General features: G+C 43.4%; 8 protein-coding genes across 8 annotated transcripts; 5 read left to right on the top strand and 3 right to left on the bottom strand.

The window, feature by feature from the left end:
* Positions 1-74: 74 nt before the first annotated feature.
* O0I10_006957 (uncharacterized protein) lies at positions 75-1,500 on the bottom strand (the record flags this gene model as incomplete). Its single annotated transcript, XM_058486979.1, has 5 exons — positions 75-536; positions 597-679; positions 737-864; positions 922-1,208; positions 1,285-1,500. The coding sequence occupies 5 exons, from the start codon at positions 1,498-1,500 to the stop codon at positions 75-77; spliced, it is 1,176 nt and encodes a 391-aa protein (XP_058342314.1).
* Positions 1,501-1,723: 223 nt separating this feature from the next.
* Positions 1,724-2,824, top strand: O0I10_006956 (50S ribosomal protein L3; the record flags this gene model as incomplete). Its single annotated transcript, XM_058486978.1, has 5 exons — positions 1,724-1,978; positions 2,043-2,296; positions 2,357-2,468; positions 2,529-2,606; positions 2,666-2,824. The coding sequence occupies 5 exons, from the start codon at positions 1,724-1,726 to the stop codon at positions 2,822-2,824; spliced, it is 858 nt and encodes a 285-aa protein (XP_058342313.1).
* A 1,353-nt stretch (positions 2,825-4,177) lies between these two features.
* Positions 4,178-5,335, top strand: O0I10_006955 (uncharacterized protein; the record flags this gene model as incomplete). Its single annotated transcript, XM_058486977.1, has 4 exons — positions 4,178-4,465; positions 4,526-4,780; positions 4,841-5,006; positions 5,067-5,335. The coding sequence occupies 4 exons, from the start codon at positions 4,178-4,180 to the stop codon at positions 5,333-5,335; spliced, it is 978 nt and encodes a 325-aa protein (XP_058342312.1).
* Positions 5,336-5,501: 166 nt separating this feature from the next.
* Positions 5,502-7,612, top strand: O0I10_006954 (uncharacterized protein; the record flags this gene model as incomplete). The annotated part of the gene is made up of 9 exons (XM_058486976.1): positions 5,502-5,688; positions 5,745-5,807; positions 5,891-6,041; positions 6,120-6,175; positions 6,234-6,695; positions 6,760-7,008; positions 7,074-7,269; positions 7,331-7,355; positions 7,427-7,612. The coding sequence occupies 9 exons, from the start codon at positions 5,502-5,504 to the stop codon at positions 7,610-7,612; spliced, it is 1,575 nt and encodes a 524-aa protein (XP_058342311.1).
* A 549-nt stretch (positions 7,613-8,161) lies between these two features.
* On the top strand, positions 8,162-10,275 carry O0I10_006953 (uncharacterized protein; the record flags this gene model as incomplete). The annotated part of the gene is made up of 9 exons (XM_058486975.1): positions 8,162-8,348; positions 8,397-8,459; positions 8,526-8,676; positions 8,768-8,823; positions 8,913-9,374; positions 9,430-9,678; positions 9,731-9,926; positions 9,988-10,012; positions 10,084-10,275. 9 exons carry the CDS (start codon positions 8,162-8,164, stop codon positions 10,273-10,275), a joined length of 1,581 nt encoding a protein of 526 aa, XP_058342310.1.
* A 539-nt stretch (positions 10,276-10,814) lies between these two features.
* On the top strand, positions 10,815-12,895 carry O0I10_006952 (uncharacterized protein; the record flags this gene model as incomplete). The annotated part of the gene is made up of 9 exons (XM_058486974.1): positions 10,815-11,004; positions 11,069-11,131; positions 11,207-11,357; positions 11,417-11,472; positions 11,546-12,007; positions 12,064-12,312; positions 12,366-12,561; positions 12,623-12,647; positions 12,716-12,895. 9 exons carry the CDS (start codon positions 10,815-10,817, stop codon positions 12,893-12,895), a joined length of 1,572 nt encoding a protein of 523 aa, XP_058342309.1.
* A 177-nt stretch (positions 12,896-13,072) lies between these two features.
* On the bottom strand, positions 13,073-15,704 carry O0I10_006951 (uncharacterized protein; the record flags this gene model as incomplete). Its single annotated transcript, XM_058486973.1, has 9 exons — positions 13,073-13,605; positions 13,668-13,776; positions 13,837-14,189; positions 14,252-14,381; positions 14,442-14,525; positions 14,584-14,652; positions 14,705-14,791; positions 14,849-15,063; positions 15,116-15,704. 9 exons carry the CDS (start codon positions 15,702-15,704, stop codon positions 13,073-13,075), a joined length of 2,169 nt encoding a protein of 722 aa, XP_058342308.1.
* Positions 15,705-15,784: 80 nt separating this feature from the next.
* Positions 15,785-18,998, bottom strand: O0I10_006950 (uncharacterized protein; the record flags this gene model as incomplete). Its single annotated transcript, XM_058486972.1, has 10 exons — positions 15,785-16,480; positions 16,540-16,832; positions 16,896-17,125; positions 17,181-17,524; positions 17,584-17,913; positions 17,972-18,038; positions 18,092-18,172; positions 18,237-18,541; positions 18,615-18,724; positions 18,779-18,998. 10 exons carry the CDS (start codon positions 18,996-18,998, stop codon positions 15,785-15,787), a joined length of 2,676 nt encoding a protein of 891 aa, XP_058342307.1.
* Between the last annotated feature and the right edge of the window lie 180 nt (positions 18,999-19,178).

Here is a 19,178-nt window from a genome sequence, read left to right as displayed (position 1 = left end):
TTCTCTCTTCTCTGTTTTCAATGCAAATACTAAGAACACAACAACAAAACAAATCCCAATCAACATGCGTGTGTTTATTCTTCCTCATCCTCCTCCTTTTCCTCGGCTATTGTTACATTATTATTACTATTCTTGGTGGCTGTTGATGATGATGATGCAACGGTCTTGAATCCAAGATGGGCAGTGCAACATGTTACTCGACTCTTGGTATCGTATTCGCCAAAAAGTGGATTCTCATCACCGGCCAAGGCTGCTTCAATATCCCAACATTTGATCATACCATCGGATGATACGGTAACAAGGACACCAACTTCTTCGTCGGATTCTCCTGGTTTTGATTCGATCACGGCGAGTGTCTTGACACGTAGCTTATGTCCCTTCAACTCCACCACAGACTCGCCAGTGGATGCATCCCAAATCCTTGCGATCCGATCTTCGCTACCAGTAATCAAGTATTCTTTGCCTGCCTTGGATGTGTAGTATTGCATGCACAAAAACCGTGAACGTTGTGAAATTGACACTGCTACTTCGGCATCCTAGCAACGACGCACTTTAGCCATCTTGTCCCATTCTCCTGCCACTGTCCCCAAACTTACTGTGACGTTGTAAATATTGATTTGTCGGTCAAACATAATAGCATAATGGTCTCCACTCTTGTTCCATCGTACGCACAATCCCTCTATGAACAATGATAAGCCGTGTATTCATGCATAATATCACATGATATTCAATTTACCTTGTCCAAGTTTGTTTTGGCTTGCTTTACGTGCGGTCATGAGATTCCATACGATGGCTGTTCTATCGGCTGATACTGAGAGTGCAATCTTGCCAGATGGATGAATGGCCAATGAATTAACACGACCCCTGAAAAAGGATACTTAGTATACTCTTCAATGAATCATCATTTATCCAATGACTTACTTGTGTCCCTTCAATGTCTTGAGGTATTCCCAATCCTTTTTCCTCCAAATGCAAATAGTCTTATCGTCGCTGGCCGTAAGCATATAGCGTCCAAAGAATTGAATATCTGTGAGGTCGCCTGAATGCTGACCACCCAATGATCCATATTCCTTGCGTTTCTTGACATCGTATAAGCGAATGATCTCGTCTGTGCTTCCTGATGCTAGGAATTGACCACCAACGGCTACGGTCTTGATACATCCCGTATGTGCAGGAACAATGAAAACAGGTTGCATTTTGATCTTTGTCTAATGCATGCATGATCGTCCACACTCAATCATTAGATCACGTGTCCATTCGCTATCATATGTTATCAATGCTTACCGATCCATTCTCCTTCTCCCAATAGGCGTTGATACCATAGAGGATACGTTCATAAGTGCCGGTAATGATTCGAAAGTCTTCGTTGTCTGAAGCAGGTGAATGAGCTTCGCTCGGTAATCGGATAGCGTTGAGGGCTGATTTGTTCTCCAACAATTGCTTCTTTGTAGGTGTTGAGTCGTCAACGGTGGTATCGTCTCGAGATCGCTTTGGGGCCATGTTGCAGGAATGTCAAGGTATTTGAAAAAAGGACGAATAAAGAAGGTCAGCGACGCTTTGACAACCTTGAGATCAAAGCCACCCAGTCACCAAGCGGGGGCGAAGAGTTGAAGCTGGGGGCCAAAATGTGAGCTTGAAAGAAGCAGCAGCATCAGCAAGAGGTGTCAACCACAGGCCACACTTATTTCCCACTCCTTGTTCCTTTACAAACATACACGTCCCAATGTCCTTGAAATTGTGGAGCCATTCTTCATTGGTGGGCCGAGCATTGGCTACTCCTGCTATGCAATGGACCAAGACAGCTGCCATTCACACCACAAAAGCCGCTCAACAAGCTGCACCTACAGACAATGCCACCGCTGCTTCTTCTTCTTCGTGGACCCCTCAATCGATTCGAACAGGTGTGATTGCTCGTAAAAAGGGCATGACTTCAATGTGGGATGACAAGGGTGTGCGTATGCCTATCACAGTTCTTCAAGTAAGTCATAACAACAACAAAGAGCAGCCGAGGTCTTTATTTATTTACCCTATACGCTACATAGTTGGAGGATGTTATTGTCACGGATGTTCGTACAGTTGAAAAGAATGGATACTCGGCACTCCAGATCGGCAGCACCATCAAGAAGGAAAAGAACGTATCCAAGCCCTTAATAGAGCATTTCAAAAAGTTGGGTGTCGGTTTGCGTCAAAAGCTCGCTGAATTCCGTGTCACTGAAGATGCCATGCTTCCCTTGGGTACTGAACTACGAGCAACTCATTTTGTCACCGGTCAATACGTTGATGTCACTGCTCCTTCGTAAGTGGATTTGTGGATGGGGAGGGGGTCATGTGATATTCATCCATTTCTTGTATCTAGGATCGGTAAAGGTTTTGCTGGTGTCATGAAGCGATGGAACTTTGCTGGTCAACCTGCATCTCACGGTCATTCATTGTCTCACCGTTCTGCTGGTTCAACGGGTCAACGCAAGGTATGTATCATCAATCGTATACAGAAGGACAATTGGCTGATATTGGTAATTGGGTTGTAGTGGCCAAGCAAGGTGTTCAAGGGTAAAAAGATGGCTGGCCGTATGGGTGGAAACAGTGTCACTGTTCAAAATCTCAAGGTGAGTAATATGAAAGATGGGGATAATGAAATGAAATCGATTTTGACCATTGGGGATAGGTTGTGAAGGTGGATCCTTCTGAGAACTTGTTGTTCATCAAGGGTTCAGTGCCTGGATTCGATGATCAGTATATCAAGATTAAGGATGCTGTCAAGCTCAAGGCTGAAAAGCGCTATCCCCAAGATGCATGCCCACCTCCTTTCCCTACTGCTCTCTAATTGCTCTATTCTTCCATCAACAACATTTGTTATATAGATCTCAATAAAAACGAATCAATGCATGCCCCCAATACAATCCTGTGATACTCATTTAATAGCGTGTGTTGTTGATGCGCTTTGCCATTTGCGTCATGCTGCCAATAATGATGGTCTTTGATTGCTGATTGTGATGGGTATGCTCTTATAGGATATATGGTGAGCGACATTGTTTGACGTTTGATATTGCCGGTTGCTGCCTTATTTAGTCAGGTTCATTGTTAGGCTTTTGCATGGACAATCATCCCACCCAAACTTTTTGATACATTACCAAATCCGATCCTGGTGTAGGTTTTCGATCCAACTTTTCAGCTCACGCTTTATTCCTTTTTTCCTCTTTATGAGTACAGAAGTCCAAACGCCCAGGTTGCATAATAAAAGGATGCTGTCACCCGAATACCTCCTATCCAATCATTCTTAAAAGTGTGTAACCCACATCACGTTCATTGTTATTCCACTTTCATTGTCGTGGTTGTCATTGTGATACTCGAGGCTTTGATAACGGTGAGAGAACATGATGCCTGTCTGAGTTTGAACAAAACAGGGTGCATGAAGCATGGTTACAAAAAGTGATGGATGTTGGTAACATGTACGATAGGTTACCCTGATTCTTGGCAATCAAAAAGACGACATCAATGCTGCTAAAAGCGACTTTCATCCTATTCTATGAACGAATGATACACCACCATTTGTGAGGACATGTCTCTAGCGATGTCATTCTCGACTTCAACAATAATGAGAGCGCTGGTATTGTAAGTCGATTACGGCTACGCTATTCTACATCCAAAAAAGTTACGCCATTCATGTAGATGGATGTAATGAAGTATAAAAATTATGCTGCATTCATGATAGGAAGTAACTCGTTTGAGTGATGTGGATTATGTAAGGGCCCCTTTCATACAGCGTCAACATCAGCCCTGATTGATTTGATCAATGCAAAAGACAAGTATATCCTCCATGTCATAATAGTCATGATTCCATCATTAACATGCAAGTAGACTCGACTTGTTGGTTTAGTAGCCATACTCTGAATTTCATCATGTTTCAGTGAAGGAAAATGAACGTCAACTAAACGATGGCATTTCAAGCACTTGGATTGAGTTATTGTTCAAATAGACTGCTTGTGGGTTGAGTTGTACTTTATTCTCTTAAGCCCCAAAACAAGTCTATGATAGTGGAAGAGGGTGCTATTGCTGCATGGAAATGTATTGGTTGTAGGTGTCACAGTGGAGGACTTTGTCCGCCCAAAAAATCCAGCAAATTTTTGACCTTTTGACCTTCTTGTCTACCTACATATACTCTTTACATACACACACTATGGGCATCAAGAAGCCATCAAAAAGCAAACTCAAGCGATTGGAGAAACGAAAGGCTCTTCAAGAAGAACAAGAACCTACTGAGGCTGTTGAGCAAGCTATTGTCGAGGAAGAGGTGGAAGACGACGACGAAGAAGCACCGATCGCTGTTCCTTTAGACGACGAGGCCGAAGAATCTGAAGACGATCAGGAGGACGAGGACGAGGAATCCGAAGAGGAATTGGAAGAGGAATTGGTCGATCAAACACAACGCCCTAAGCGAGAGAAACGTCAACCGATCAACAACGAGGTACTACTATTAAACGACGCGATCTAGAGTTTGACACTGACGATCGTTGTGTGTTCATAGGCTGAATTGCAGCGACTGACCGAAGAGATCAAGCTCAAGAACTTGCCATGGATCGAAACGTTGACTGTGACATCCTCAGAGCCCCTTGTGATTGAAGATATCAAAGACGATATGGCACGTGAATTGGCATTCTATCAACAAGCTCTCGAAGCAGCTCAGATTGCCAGAGACAAGATCATTGATGCTGGTGTCCCCTTCTCACGACCCGATGATTACTTTGCAGAGATGATCAAGAGTGATGAGCATATGGCTAAGGTATGGTAAAAGGCATTTGGATTTGGGTATTCTGGGTAATAATGGATATTTGTGTGATAGATCCGTCAACGACTGGTGAATGAAGACGCTCGAGTTAAGGCCGCAGAAGATGCCAAATTGCAACGCAAGCTTAAGAAATTCGGCAAGAAGGTGCAAGTTGAGAGGCAATTGCAACGACAAAAGGAGAAATCCGAAACGCTGGAGAAGATCAAGTTACTCAAGCGAAGTAAGTAATGAGAACCCGAAAAGTGTAACGATCATCCCATTGACTGTTTTTATAATACAGAACGGAAAGATGGTGGCGGTGATCTCACAACCAACGACGATTTCGATATTGCATTGGAAAGTGCTACGACTCCCAACAAAAAGCAAAAGACTGGTGGCAAGATGGAAAAGAGCAAGAAGCGACAAAGCAAGGATGCCAAGTACGGCATGGGTGGAAGGAAAAGAAATAAGAAGTCGAACACTGCTGCATCATCTGCTGAATTGGGTGGCTACAACAAGATGAAGGGCAAACCATTATATCTAGGCAAGGGCAAGAAATCCAAAAATTAGATTGTATTAGTAAATCGCATCATTTTCATTAAACTTATCTGCAATGCATACATAACCTTAAATTTCAGCCACATAAAAAGTAGCTCTTCCGAGCCCCTTTGCGCACTTGTTGCTCTTCTTTTTACCCTTTGCATCTCGTTTTACAAACTTAATAACAAAGGATACGATGGATCTTAGTATCGCTACGGTAATTAACCCGTTTCGCGATTGGGTTATTAAAAAGAAATCGACGTTGGGACCCATTGCTGGTGCAGTAGCAGTCCTTTGGATCGTCTCGCGTTTGAGAGCACATGCAAAAGCTGGTTCCAACAGCAGCAAACTACCTTCTCCAAGATTTGCTCTTCCTTATTTTGGTACGTTTAGACATCTACTCAGACATCTTGATGAACCAACACTATCATTCACGTAGGCCATCTTTTCAGCTTGGGTACTAATCTTCCAAAGACGTTTGCTCAATGGCATAAGCAATATGGTAAATAAGAACGTTTTTCATATAGAATATCCCGGGTAACACAAAGGCTGATGATGAATTGTTATATGCCATCTCGTATTAAGGACCCATTATCCTTATCCAAACGGGTGTCAAGCAAATGGTGAGCATCTCCGATCCCTTTATTGCACATGAAGTGCTTGGTACCAAAGGTAGTCTGGCATCCAACAGGCCTTTCGACAAGTTCATGACCAAGATTTACAGCAAGAATGGAAGGTTTGTGAAACGTGAGAGGGGGTCTGGCATGACTTTGTCATACAAACGCGCGATCATCTGACCGCTTTTTACATATAGAGGAGTCATCTTTGCCAATACCAATACCAAAACATGGAGGAGGGCACGCGCCATTGGTGAGTAAAGTACACAAAGTCCCAGTACAGCATTGTTTATTCATGCACATTGCTATAGCTACCACCGTTCTCGGCCCGAATAATATAAACAAAAGGCTCCCGGAGATGTGCAGTGACGCCGATGAGCTGGTTGAGCGCCTTGCAACAGGGAATAACATTGATCCATCCCAAGATCTTTTACTTTTGTCGCTCAACTATATGACGCTCAGCTGTTTTGGTAAACGCACAACATCGACCAACGATCCTCTCTTCAAGAAAACGGTGTATCTTGTGAAAACAGGCGTACATTTCACTAATATCAAGTATACCATCAGTGGATACCTACCAGTGTTATCGTTTATTGATGGCTTGATTGGTGGCGAAAAGCAGTACGCAAAGCATATTGAAACCGAAAATGATGCATGGTATCGAGAATGGATCATGGAGGCCTATAAGGATCGCAAAGAATGCATAGCAACAGCGTTGATGGAATCTGTGGAATCTGGTGAAATTGATGAACTCACGGCCATCGTGACCATTTGTGAGTATCTTCTCGGTTATCTTGCATGATGGGTGTTAATTTGGTCATTGATGCATATACATAGCTGATCTCGTTGGTGCTGGCATGGATACCACGGCTGTGACCCTCGCGTGGGCATTTGGCATCTTATCGGTAAAACCAGAGGTTCAACGCAAGATACAACAAGAGCTCGATCACTTTATTGAAACCCATAAGCGGATGCCGATGTTTACTGATCGAGACCAATTCCCATATATGATCGCTGTGCAGAAAGAGTGTATGCGTTTTCGACCCACCACACCACTAGGATTGCCACATGAGGCATCTGAGAATAGTAAGTTGGTCACTTGTCATTTGTTGTTACGGCATACAAGCGGGTTTTTAACCACTGCTACATAGTTGTATGGAAAGACAAAATCATTCCCAAAAGCGCATCGATCGTAACAAACATGGTTGCTATGCATATGAATCCTGATGTGTATCCTGAGCCACACGTCTTTCGACCCGAACGCTTCCTTGATAAAACAGAGACATTTACAGCATCAGCCAAATCGAAAATCGAGGATCGTGATCAATACAACTTTGGTTGGGGAAGGTAATCAATGATGATGGAGGTCAACGTTGCTATGGATACGAGATGCTAAAATCATCCATAGACGTTTATGCCCTGGAAGCTATTTGGTAATCACATTGAGCATAACATAGCATTTCGTGATCCATGCGTGCTAACCTGCATCACGTGTATTGTTTAGGCTGAAGTCCATCTATTCAATGTATTCTCGCGCGTGTTTGCAAAGTGCAGCATTGAGCCTCGTTTGGATGATGGAGGTAACCTTGTGCCTTTGGATCTTGTAAGCTTTCTCCCACTACCAGAAGTAGTGGTTATTACTGCACCTCCTCCATATCAAGTCCGTTTCGTGCGTCGTAAAGAAGAATAAGCCTAGTAATTTTCTATTTTGGCCTCGATATCATCATCAAATATGTAGATCATGGCAATAAGCTATCATAAAACTGATAATGGAGATACATTCTACAATGGGCAAAATTGTCCCTTTGGATTTTGAAGAGAATTTGAGACGCCACGAGTCCTTTATTTGTATTCATGGACATGCCTGCAGTGATGTTTACCTTCAGCTATGGATACGTCCAGATAGCTTTTACCGTGTTGCATAGTTAGCAGTGATCCACACGCTTGCTTCTAAGCCTGTATTGACTGCAAACGGAGGTGACATGGCACATGCATGAAATGGTATACCTCCTGTGGTGATTGGCAACCGATCCATAACTATGAAATGGTCATACGTTGACAAGGGAATAGCCTAGGTTGCAAAAGTCAATTGCATTACCCTCATTAAGCATATACTGCATGAACTTAAAATCGAATTCAGCCACGATATAAATATCCTTACCCCATTTCAACCTGTATTCTACTTTTTCCTTTGTGTCTTTCGTTGTCTACCTAATACTTCACGTCAAGAAAAGTCATCATGGATCTTCGTCTTACTATGGCTGATCCACTTCGTGCTTGGGCTGTTAAAAAGAAAACGACGTTGGGTCCCATTGCTGGTGCTGTAGCAGTGATTTGGATCATTTCACGCTTGCAAGGATATGTAACTGCTAGCAAAAGCAGCAACAGCAAGCTTCCCTCTCCAAGGTTTGCTCTTCCATATTTCGGTATGCTTTCGGCAAACGTGTGGATCATCCTTACTCATGACAACGTAGGCCATCTTTTTAACTTGGGACCCAATACTATTGAGACATTTGGTCATTGGCATAAACGTTATGGTACAACAATACGCGAATAGAGTTAACCGGGTAGCATAAAAACTGATCCTTCCACACCAAATCAAGGGCCAATCATCCTTATCCAAATGGGTGTCAAGCAAATGGTCAGCATATCTGATCCCTTTATTGCACAAGAAGTGTTGGGAACCAATGGTAGTTTGGCAGCAAATAGGCCATACAACAAGTACATGACGAAGCTGTTTGGTAAAAATGGGAGGTATGCGCATCCAAATGTATGGATTCGTGTATGCATTTAATGACGTATGTGGCTCTATGTTTATGGTCATACGCTCGTGTTGTACATATAGAGGGGTTGTCTTTGCCGAAACTAAGAGCAAATCATGGAGGAAGGCACGCGGCATTGGTAAGCTAAACTATAACCAGAATGAGACACAAGGGCAAATTTGACTCAATGTCGTCATCCACCTTCCTTAACATTCCCGTTATACATAGCAACGACTATTCTTGGACCGAACAACGTGAACAAAAAGCTTCCCGAAATGGGCAACGAAACCGAGGAACTGGTTAATGCTCTCGCGACTGGAAAAAACATCGATCCATCTGATCACATTTTGCGTTTATCGCTCAACTATATGCTGCTCAACTGCTTTGGTATACGTGCAGCATCTACGGATGATCCAATCTTCAAAAAATGTGTATACCTTATAAAGTATACCATGGTGTACACGGGTATCAAGTATATGATCTCTGAATACCTTCCAGTGTTGTCATTCCTTGATTACTTGATCGGTGGCGAGAAAACTTACGCAATGCATATCGAGAAGGAGCGTGATGCATGGCTCCGAGAATGGATGTTGAATGCCCATAATGATGGAAAAGATTGCATGGCAACGGCGTTGCTAGAATCGGTGCATCATGGTGACATTGATGAAGCCACAGCCATTGTGACACTGGGTAAGTATCCGGATGAATGCTTTGATGATCCTATTGTTCAATGATGTGGATATAGCTGATCTCCTTTTTGCTGGTACGGATACCGCCGCCGTGACTATTGGATGGGCATTTGGCATCTTGTCAGTGAAACCAGATGTTCAACGCAAGATACAACAAGAGCTCGACCATTTTATTGAGACCCATAAGCGGATGCCAATCTTTACCGATCGAGATCAATTCCCATACATGATCGCTGTTCAGAAGGAATGTATGCGTTTTCGACCCACCACACCTCTAGGAGTAACACATGTCGCATCTGAGGATAGTAAGTTTGAGTCCTTCGATGTTGATCATGTGATTGACGGCCACATTTATAGTTGTATGGCGAAACAAAATCATTCCAAAAGGTGCTATCATCGCGTCCAACATGGTTGCTATGCATAAGAATCCTGATGTGTATCCTGAACCACACGTCTTTCGACCCGAACGCTTCCTCGATAAGACAGAGACATTTACAGCATCAGCTAAATCGAAAATTGAGGATCGTGATCAATACAACTTTGGTTGGGGAAGGTAATTGATGATGATGGAGATCAACGTTGCTATGGATACGAGATGCTAAAATCATCCATAGACGTTTATGCCCTGGAAGCTATCTGGTAATCACAACATTGAGCATGATAACATCATCCATACATGCATACTAACGTGCATCATACGTATCATATAGGCTGAAGTTCACATGTTCAATGCATTTACCCATGTCTTTGCGCGATGCACGATTGAGCCGCGGGTGGATGATGAAGGTTGTCCTGTGCCTTTAGACCTCGAAAGATTTCTCCCACAGCCAGAGGTGGTGATTGTTACCGCGCACCCGCCATATCAAGTCCGTTTCGTACGTCGTACGGAAAAATCAGCTTAGCAATTCTTTTTCACTTTGCATCTATATTACATCACCATCAAATATAGCGACCATAGCATTTAAGCTATTGAAAACCGGATAATGGGATACATTCTACTATGGGCAAAATTGCCCCTTATGGTGGGTTTAATACAATTTGACATACCACCGGAGCAGTGTTTGCCTTCAGCCATGTAAATGCCAAGATGGAGTTGACCTTCAGCCACGCATAAATCCAGATGATGTTGTCCATGTTGCATTGTTAGTGATACACACGCTTGCTCCTAAGCCCATATTAGCTGAAAACGGACGTGGTATGAAAAGGTATACCTCTTGTGATTGGCAGCCGAGCCACAGCCATGAGAATGGCTTTTACCTTGGCAAGGAAAGAGCCGAGGTTGTAAAAGTCAATTGCAATCCACATTAAGCATGTATACGTACTTTGTGAACTTAAATTTCTGCCACACAATATATACCCTTACCCCATTTCAACTCGTATCTTGCTTTTTCCTTTGCATCTTTTATTGTCTACCTAATACCTCACGTCAAGAAAAGTCATCATGGATCTTCGTCTTACTACTATAGTTGACCCACTTCGTGCTTGGGTCATTAAAAAGAAAACGACGTTGGGTCCCATTGCTGGTGCTGTAGCAGTGCTTTGGATCATTTCACGCTTGCAAGGATATGTATCTGCTAGCAAAAGCAGGAACAGCAAACTCCCTTCTCCAAGGTTTGCTCTTCCATATTTCGGTATGTTTTCCGCAAAAGTGGATTTCTTGTTGGCCTATGCTCATTCATGACATATACAACGTAGGTCATCTTTTCAACTTGGGGCCCAACACTATCGAGACATTTTGCCAATGGCATAAACGTTATGGTACAACAATACGCGAATAGGGGGGGGGGGTAATTTCGGGTTGCATGAAAGCTGATCATTCCACAACGAATCAAGGGCCAATCATCTTTATCCAAATGGGTGTCAAGCAAATGGTTAGCATAGCTGATCCTTTTATTGCACAAGAAGTGTTGGGAACCAACGGTAGTTTGGCAGCCAATAGGCCATACAACAAATACTTGACGAAGATCTACGCTCACAATGGGAGGTTTGTGCATCCAAATGATAGGATTTTTGAATGACTATAATGACACAAGTATTATGTAGAGGTGTTGTCTTTGCCGACACTAATAGCAAATCATGGAAGAAGGCTCGCGGTATTGGTAAGCTAACCAGGATGGGGCACACGGGCAAATTTGACTCACGTCGTCATCCATCTTCCTTAACATTACATAGCAACCACTATTCTTGGACCAAACAGCGTGAACAAAAGGCTTCCAGATATGTGCAAGGAGACTGAGGAAATGGTCAATGCTCTCGCGACTGGAAACAACATTGATCCATATGATCATGTTTTGCGTTTATCGCTCAACTATATGATGCTCAACTGCTTTGGTATACGTGCAGCATCTACCGATGATCCAATCTTCAAAAAATGTGATCACCTTATAGAATACAACACGGAGTTCACGGGTCTCAAGTACATGATTTCCCAATATCTCCCGGTGTTGTCATTTCTTGATCACTTGATTGGTGGCAAGAAAGCTTATGCAAAGCATATCGAGAAGGAGCGTGATGCCTGGATACGAGAATGGATGCTGGATGCCCATAATGATGGAAAAGATTGCATGGCAACCGCGTTGCTAGAATCGGTGCATGCTGGCGATATTGATGAAGCCACAGCCATTGTGACATTGAGTAAGTATCCGGATCAATCCTTCGACGTGTTCATTGATGGATGTATGTATATATAGATGATCTCCTTTTTGCTGGAACGGATACCACGACCATGACCATTGGATGGGCATTTGGCATCTTGTCAGTGAAACCAGATGTTCAGCGCAAGATCCAGCGAGAGCTCGACCATTTTATTGAGACCCATAAGCGGATGCCAATGTTTAACGATCGAGATCATTTCCCATACATGATCGCTGTTCAGAAGGAATGTATGCGTTTTCGACCCACCACACCTCTAGGAGTAACACATGTGGCGTCTGAGGATAGTAAGTTTGAGGTTTTTCGATGTTGATCATGTGGCTGACGGCCACATTTATAGTTGTATGGCGAAACAAAATCATTCCAAAAGGTGCTATCATCGCATCCAATATGGTTGCTATGCACATGAATCCTGATGTGTATCCTGAACCACACGTCTTTCGACCCGAACGCTTCCTCGATAAGACAGAGACATTTACAGCATCAGCCAAATCCAAAATCGAGGATCGTGATCAATACAACTTTGGATGGGGAAGGTAATTGATCATGATGGAGATCAAGGTTGCTATGGATACGAGATGCTAAAATCATCCATAGACGTTTATGCCCTGGAAGCTATTTGGTAATCACCACGTTGAGCATAAATCTTTACACCCATACATGCTAACCTGCATCATGTGTATCATATAGGCCGAAGTTCACATGTTCAACGTATTCTCGCGTGTTTTTGCACGATGCACAATTGAGCCACGTTTGGATGATGAAGGTTGTCCTGTGCCCTTGAACCTCAAAAGGTTTCTTCCACAGGAGGTGGTGCTTGTTACTGCACACCCGCCCTATCAAGTTCGCTTCGTTCGTCGTACAGTATAATGAAAAGCATGTTTACATAGCGTTTTGCATATACATCACGTTTGAGATATATCAATTTGCATATCAAAACACCAAGATTTTACTTTTACATACAGTAATGAATATCATTTTACAAGCTCTTGATCATAAAAAAAGTGGGATTATGTATAGGAGAAGGGTATTAGCTGGTATCTAGGATTATGATTTACGTATACTACGACGACCTGGTTTATCCACCATAGGGCGACGCAAACTTCGTTTCTTTCTCACGTGTAATGAATGCTTTTGTCGCAATGATGGTGCTTTGTGTACATCCAAATGCGATTGGGTTCCTTCTTTATCGCTGACAGGACTAGGTGATCCACTGATGCTGCTAATACTAGTGCTGCTGCCAGTAGTGCTTGTTCGATCCTCTTCCTCTTCCTCAATCCAAGCATCATCTTCAGTGCTGTACGTGTTGGTGAGTCGTTCATCATCATCATCATCGTTTTCGATAATTCCTCCTGCACCATGGTCTTCATTCTCTTTGTCATCCATATCATTGTCCTCGGCTTGGATCGAACGCAGTAAACTTTCAGCTTGCAACATCACCGAGTCTGTGCCATAAATTGAGCGAGCGTTGGTGTTGATGTCATGGCGTGCTGATGCTCGTTTACGTCTCAATGGCTTTGCTGATACGGGCCGATTCTTTAATTGAGCCAACAAGTGTTCCATTTCATCACGATTGGGGCCTAGCAATGATAATGATTGTGAGTAGAGCATGACACGTGATCGATTTGATCGATGTACATACCCATCTCTACGCCACTCTTAGTTCCTTTTTTGCGCATTTCACGCATCTTCTTTTGCTTTTCAACATGTTCTTGCTTTTGACGCTCCTCATCAATGTTTGCTTGGCATTTCTAAATCATGGATGAGTGAGTGAGTGATGAAAAACGAGAAAGAGAGATCATGGATTTTACCTCCCAGCTAGTAACGAACTCCTTAAAGATACCAAAGAAAGCATCTGGATGTAATTTGCCGGGATCTTCACCATAGTACTTGACAACGGCTTCATAGGCAGACATGGATTCTTGTCGCAATAGCTCGAGTCGCTTGAATCGTTTGGTGGCTTCCTTGTAAAACTCACGAATAACGGTTCGAAAGGTATCATTGTCTTCATCATCCACTTGCTGAGCATCATCATCATCTTCCTCCACTTGTTTATCGTTTAATAATGCATCCGTGTCAACACCTTGCGTCTTGAGCTCTTTTTCAATCAAGCTAAAGCCCGTCTTGAGTTCCTGAAATTCGCTTTGCACCTCAGCTTTAGAGACTAAACATAGGTGTATGTGTGTGAGTTATAATAAATTAAGCATGAAGAGAGGATGTAATCACCTTTGCAGGCATCTTCGCACGCTTTTAATTCTCCAAGAAAACCGGTGATGGATGGGAAAACCTTTTGTGTCGTCTCAACAAGGAAATGTAAAAGCGTCATTGTTCCTGCAATGCCCTTGGTGTCTACCAGCTATTGCGATACGCCTGATGAATGATTCGGTTTCACATCACGAGATTCAAATCTCCTTACCTTGTTGATGCTAGCAATACGTATACCAAAAGCACCACCACGGAACGTGTTTCCATTCAAAAAGTTGCCAATAAGCAGGATCAGCTATGTAATTACATCCACATTAGCGTTAAATCACGATACTATCAGCTGAAGTTGTTACCTGGAGTAGCTGCTTGAAGTGCTTTGCATGCTTGACTGATTCAGAAGCATCCGATACAGCTGTCAATTGCTTTGAATAGAGGTAAGCCATCGTATAGCTATGGATCAAGTAAAAGACTCACCGAATTCAGGTTTTGATACTTTTCCCAAAAGACCGATTTGAACAGCATGCACTCAAGACGTTGTTGAAAGCGAGGGATTTCCAGCGTCTAATGATGATGGCTCTTAGTCACGTGTAGTATGCATAGAGATATACAACAACAAACCTGTAATGCAAAACGATCAGGCATGGATAATGTCGAGAGCTCTGCCTCTGAAGCATCAAGATATGGCTTGAGTTTGCCGATTTCTTCCATGGTGGGTGCATTCTTTAAGAGAGTTGACAAGATCTGCTCATCATCAAAGTAAGGATCCATGTTGATAATGCGTGGTTTGATCTCCGGGAACGGTATAGCCTTTTCAATGTTCTTCAACACAATATCTAAAAGTCGAATAAATACATGTAAACAACGTCATTCCATGGATACACTTACACATGTTCTTGGCTTTCTTAGCGTCAATGATTTGCACAGGTCCTTTGGGCTGCTGTGGTTTCTTTGCAGTAGGTGTCTTTTGTGCAAAGAGTCGTTCAATATCCTTGAAAACACCCGCTTCAGCAAGCTGATACTCGATTGATTGTTCAAAGGATGATGATGATTCTTGATCATTTGTTGTAGCAGCAGTAGTAGTAGTAGTAGCATCATCCTTCTCCATATGACTCCACACCGTTTGGCTAATGTTGGTCAAATTCATCTTTTCCCATTCGACAAATTTCAGACGCTGCTTAGGTTGAAAAGCACATGGTTTACGGCTGGCCATGCCAAGTGTGGTGGCTATAGTGGGCGATCCAATACCTGGTATCTGTGGACTAGAGCTAGCATCAGAATTGGGAGGTGGTGGCGGAGGTGGTGGTGATGATGGATTGGAACCAGAGCCTGCTGGTGGAGGAGGAGGTGGTGGTGGAGGTGGTGGAGGAGTTGCAGCAGCTGTTGCTTGAACGGAAGGCAATATTGGTGGAGGTGGAGGTGGTGGTGGAGGGATACTCGATTGATTGTTCAAAGGATGATGATGATTCTTGATCATTTGTTGTAGCAGCAGTAGTAGTAGTAGTAGCATCATCCTTCTCCATATGACTCCACACCTGTTTGCCACGTTGGTCAAATTCATCTTTTCCCATTCGACAAATTTCGACGCTGCTTAGGTTGAAAAGCACATGGTTTACGGCTGGCCATGCCAAGTGTGGTGGCTATAGTGGGCGATCCAATACCTGGTATCTGTGGACTAGAGCTAGCATCAGAATTGGGAGGTGGTGGCGGAGGTGGTGGTGATGATGGATTGGAACCAGAGCCTGCTGGTGGAGGAGGAGGTGGTGGTGGAGGTGGTGGAGGAGTTGCAGCAGCTGTTGCTTGAACGGAAGGCAATATTGGTGGAGGTGGAGGTGGTGGTGGAGGGGGTGGTGAAGATACACCAATAGATTCTGCTGATGATGGCATTGGTGGTGGCGGTGGAGGTGGTGGAGGTGGTGGAGGAGCTGCTGTAACAGGTGAAATGGACATTGGTTGGTTGATGGATTGATTGCTGCTCACAGCTGATGTATCATCTTGAATAACCTCCTCTTCTTTTGCAGGCTTAGATCCATCAGTGCTGGTATCATCCTTTATGCTTGATTGTTTCCTTAAGCTGCGAAGACTTGAAACTCGTGCAAGATTCCCTCGACGTTGCTTGTTGTCATCCTCACTAGCTCCTCGTCTCACCAAAGTGTTGACACGTGTACCAAGTTTGGATCTCAATGACTTTTTAAATGACTCGGATAGGCCTTTGGATTGCCCCACTGGAATAGGCTCTTCATTTGGATCGACCTAAATGTTCATAAAGACATCATTAGATTGCATAATACAAATGAGTGCATCACACTTACCGATAACGTTTTGTTTTCTGGATCGTATTCTGCATTAGGGACATTCCACATCTTGATGTCTCCCGCTTTCTTCGCTTTGTTCTTGCTGTCAGGTGATGATCGATTATGGTCGGTCAATTTCTTGATGGTCTCATAGAGTCGTTTGATTTGTGCATCCATGGCTTCCAACGTATGCTGATGCTCAACTTCCAAATCACCGAGTCTTTGCTGAAGCACGCTGTTGGTTTGGTTGGCGACTCGTAACATGCGTTCTAGTGCCTCGTTCTTCACTTTGAGTTGCCCAACTAATCCATCTACATCCAAACAATAATCAATTATCATCATGTCCTGAACCTGTATGCTGTTCTTTAACTTACCGCTCTTTGCATCGACTTGTAATTTGAGCTCTGCTTCACGTTCCAAAGCTTGTTGTGCCATTGCCTTGGAATCTTCAGCTTCTTGTAGTGCTCGATTCAATTCATCCTCATCGGCAAATTTGGATATCAGAGTCCCGACATTGACACCATACGTGTTCTCCAAATCATCCAAATCACATTCAGCAGACATACTACTGACTAACGATTCTACCACTTGCCAACAACGATTTCTATAATCAAAGTATGAGGACCACGTTGAAAAAGGACCTATGTATTATCCTTTACCTTTTGCTTGGATCTTGCTGTAGCAGTAGCAGTTGTTGCAATATGCATTGTAGCGAGCGATAGGCACGTGTTCCATTTGTTGCAGTGATGAGCTTTTCCAAAATGTCACTTGGCTCCTGATCGCCACTCACAAGTCCCCCATAAATGGTAGCCTTATCACGTTCCTCAAATTGATGGAATTCCTTGATCTTGCGAACCAACAATTCATTGTTCAAAGTATTCATCTTGGCAAATACGCGATCAAGGCCACCTTGGTATAGCTGGCTCCTCAATGTCACTCGTTGGTCAACATCTTCTGTAGTATCTGGATCCACCAATGCATTGATCAATAGCATATTGGCCACCTAGAAAACATCAAGGTTCAGGCTATGAACTTGTTATGGCACCTTTTTCCTATACTTACTGCATATTCTATCATCTGGGTTTCGGGATCGTCATTCATATTCAATGCCTTGTATGCTTTGCTTGCCCCAACACGCGATCCCATCTTCCCACGGCCATCCAACATTTCAAGTAATGCATGCAGATAACCACTAAACCGTCCTGATGTCTCTCCTTTGCTTGTAAATTCCAATCCTTTGAGCACAGCTGAGTGGCCTGCTGGTGGTTCACAGTAGCACATGAATGTCAACGCCTCGCATGCCATCCGCCGCACCAACATGAATGGTGACAATAATGAAGACGTCAAACTTTGGATACAATGTGGTGCGTGAAGTGCTTCTTGGATACCATACTACATATTTACGTCATGAGCTTATATGTACGTGACCCCCAAATTGTATATCACCTACCGTATTGTTGAGCATAGATCTTAAGCATTTGATAATCTCAAGTTCAAGCTGGCAGTCATTTGTTTTCCTAAAGCATACAACGTAAGACCAATGATGATGTATCCAATGTAATAAGCCTACCTTTCATGTTGCTGATTGATGCGTGTAAGTTCCTTGGAGATGACCTGCATCCCTCGTTCTTGGATAAATTGACGGACCCAACTATAGGAGTTGGATAAAATGTCAGCAAGATCCTGCATATGCATATGCATACATCAATCAATACCTTAGGGGCATTGTTCTTAATCTCACAGCCAAATCAGACAGCGTGCGTGCAGCTGGATGTGTTTTCTTGTGTGATGAGAATGACTGGATATAATAACCAGGTGCTGATTTATCTTCGGTATGATTGTTGCTATGATGCGTAGTGGGGTGATGGTGGTGATGGTGATGAGATGATGATTTGGTGCGATCGGCAGTTGAGGTTGAAGTAGCAGCAGCTCCTTGGTTCTCATTACAAAGGATCCACCATTTCTTATCCACTGGCAATGCACGTAGACCAGCATCTCCTAGATTCAAATTGAGGCGGCTCTAGATATACCAACAAGTTGTATGTATGAGTGAGTGTGTTGATCTCCTTGACAACGATGGCTATAACACTTACAGCTGCTTGTGCAAACATGCGTTCAATCTCTTGATCAGAGGGTCGATTCCTTCCACTCGATAATGAAGATCGTCCTCCACCTTCAGATTGTAGACTATGCGTGGATGATCCTAATAAACAATGTTGAGTTGTTGAGTGAGTGTGTCACACAAACAATGCCTTACCAGGCGAGAAGTCATGTTGCTGTGTGTCCTCTGGACTCTCAGTCAAAGAGTGCTCATGCGTCGATGTCGAACGAGGTGTGCTCAGGATACTCAATATGCTCTGTTGGGAAAAGTTGGTCGTCAACGGTGGTGGTCGCGATGACGCTGATCGGCCATGTTGTTTGTTGGTCGTCTTTTTATGGCCATGTCGCTTCCCACCAATGTTGGAAAAGATGTCCATGGATTCGAATGCAACGGGATGAAAGAAAGCTGCAAGTTGTTACGTGTAGTAGAAAAAGAGATAAATGGGGGAATGTCTATAGAAAGTTAAAAGAGAGAAGAGAAAGAGATGCCCTTGGACTCGACGTCGGGTCAAAGCGGCTGTTTCATGCATCGCTGTGTGGATTTCCTAATTGGGCGA

The sequence above is a fragment of the Lichtheimia ornata genome (assembly GCF_029851405.1).
Source record: "Lichtheimia ornata isolate CBS 291.66 chromosome Unknown scaffold00032, whole genome shotgun sequence".
NCBI classification, from domain to species: Eukaryota; Fungi; Mucoromycota; class Mucoromycetes; order Mucorales; family Lichtheimiaceae; genus Lichtheimia; species Lichtheimia ornata.
Note: the sequence above shows the minus strand (reverse complement) of the source record. Positions and strands in the feature narration are given on the sequence as shown.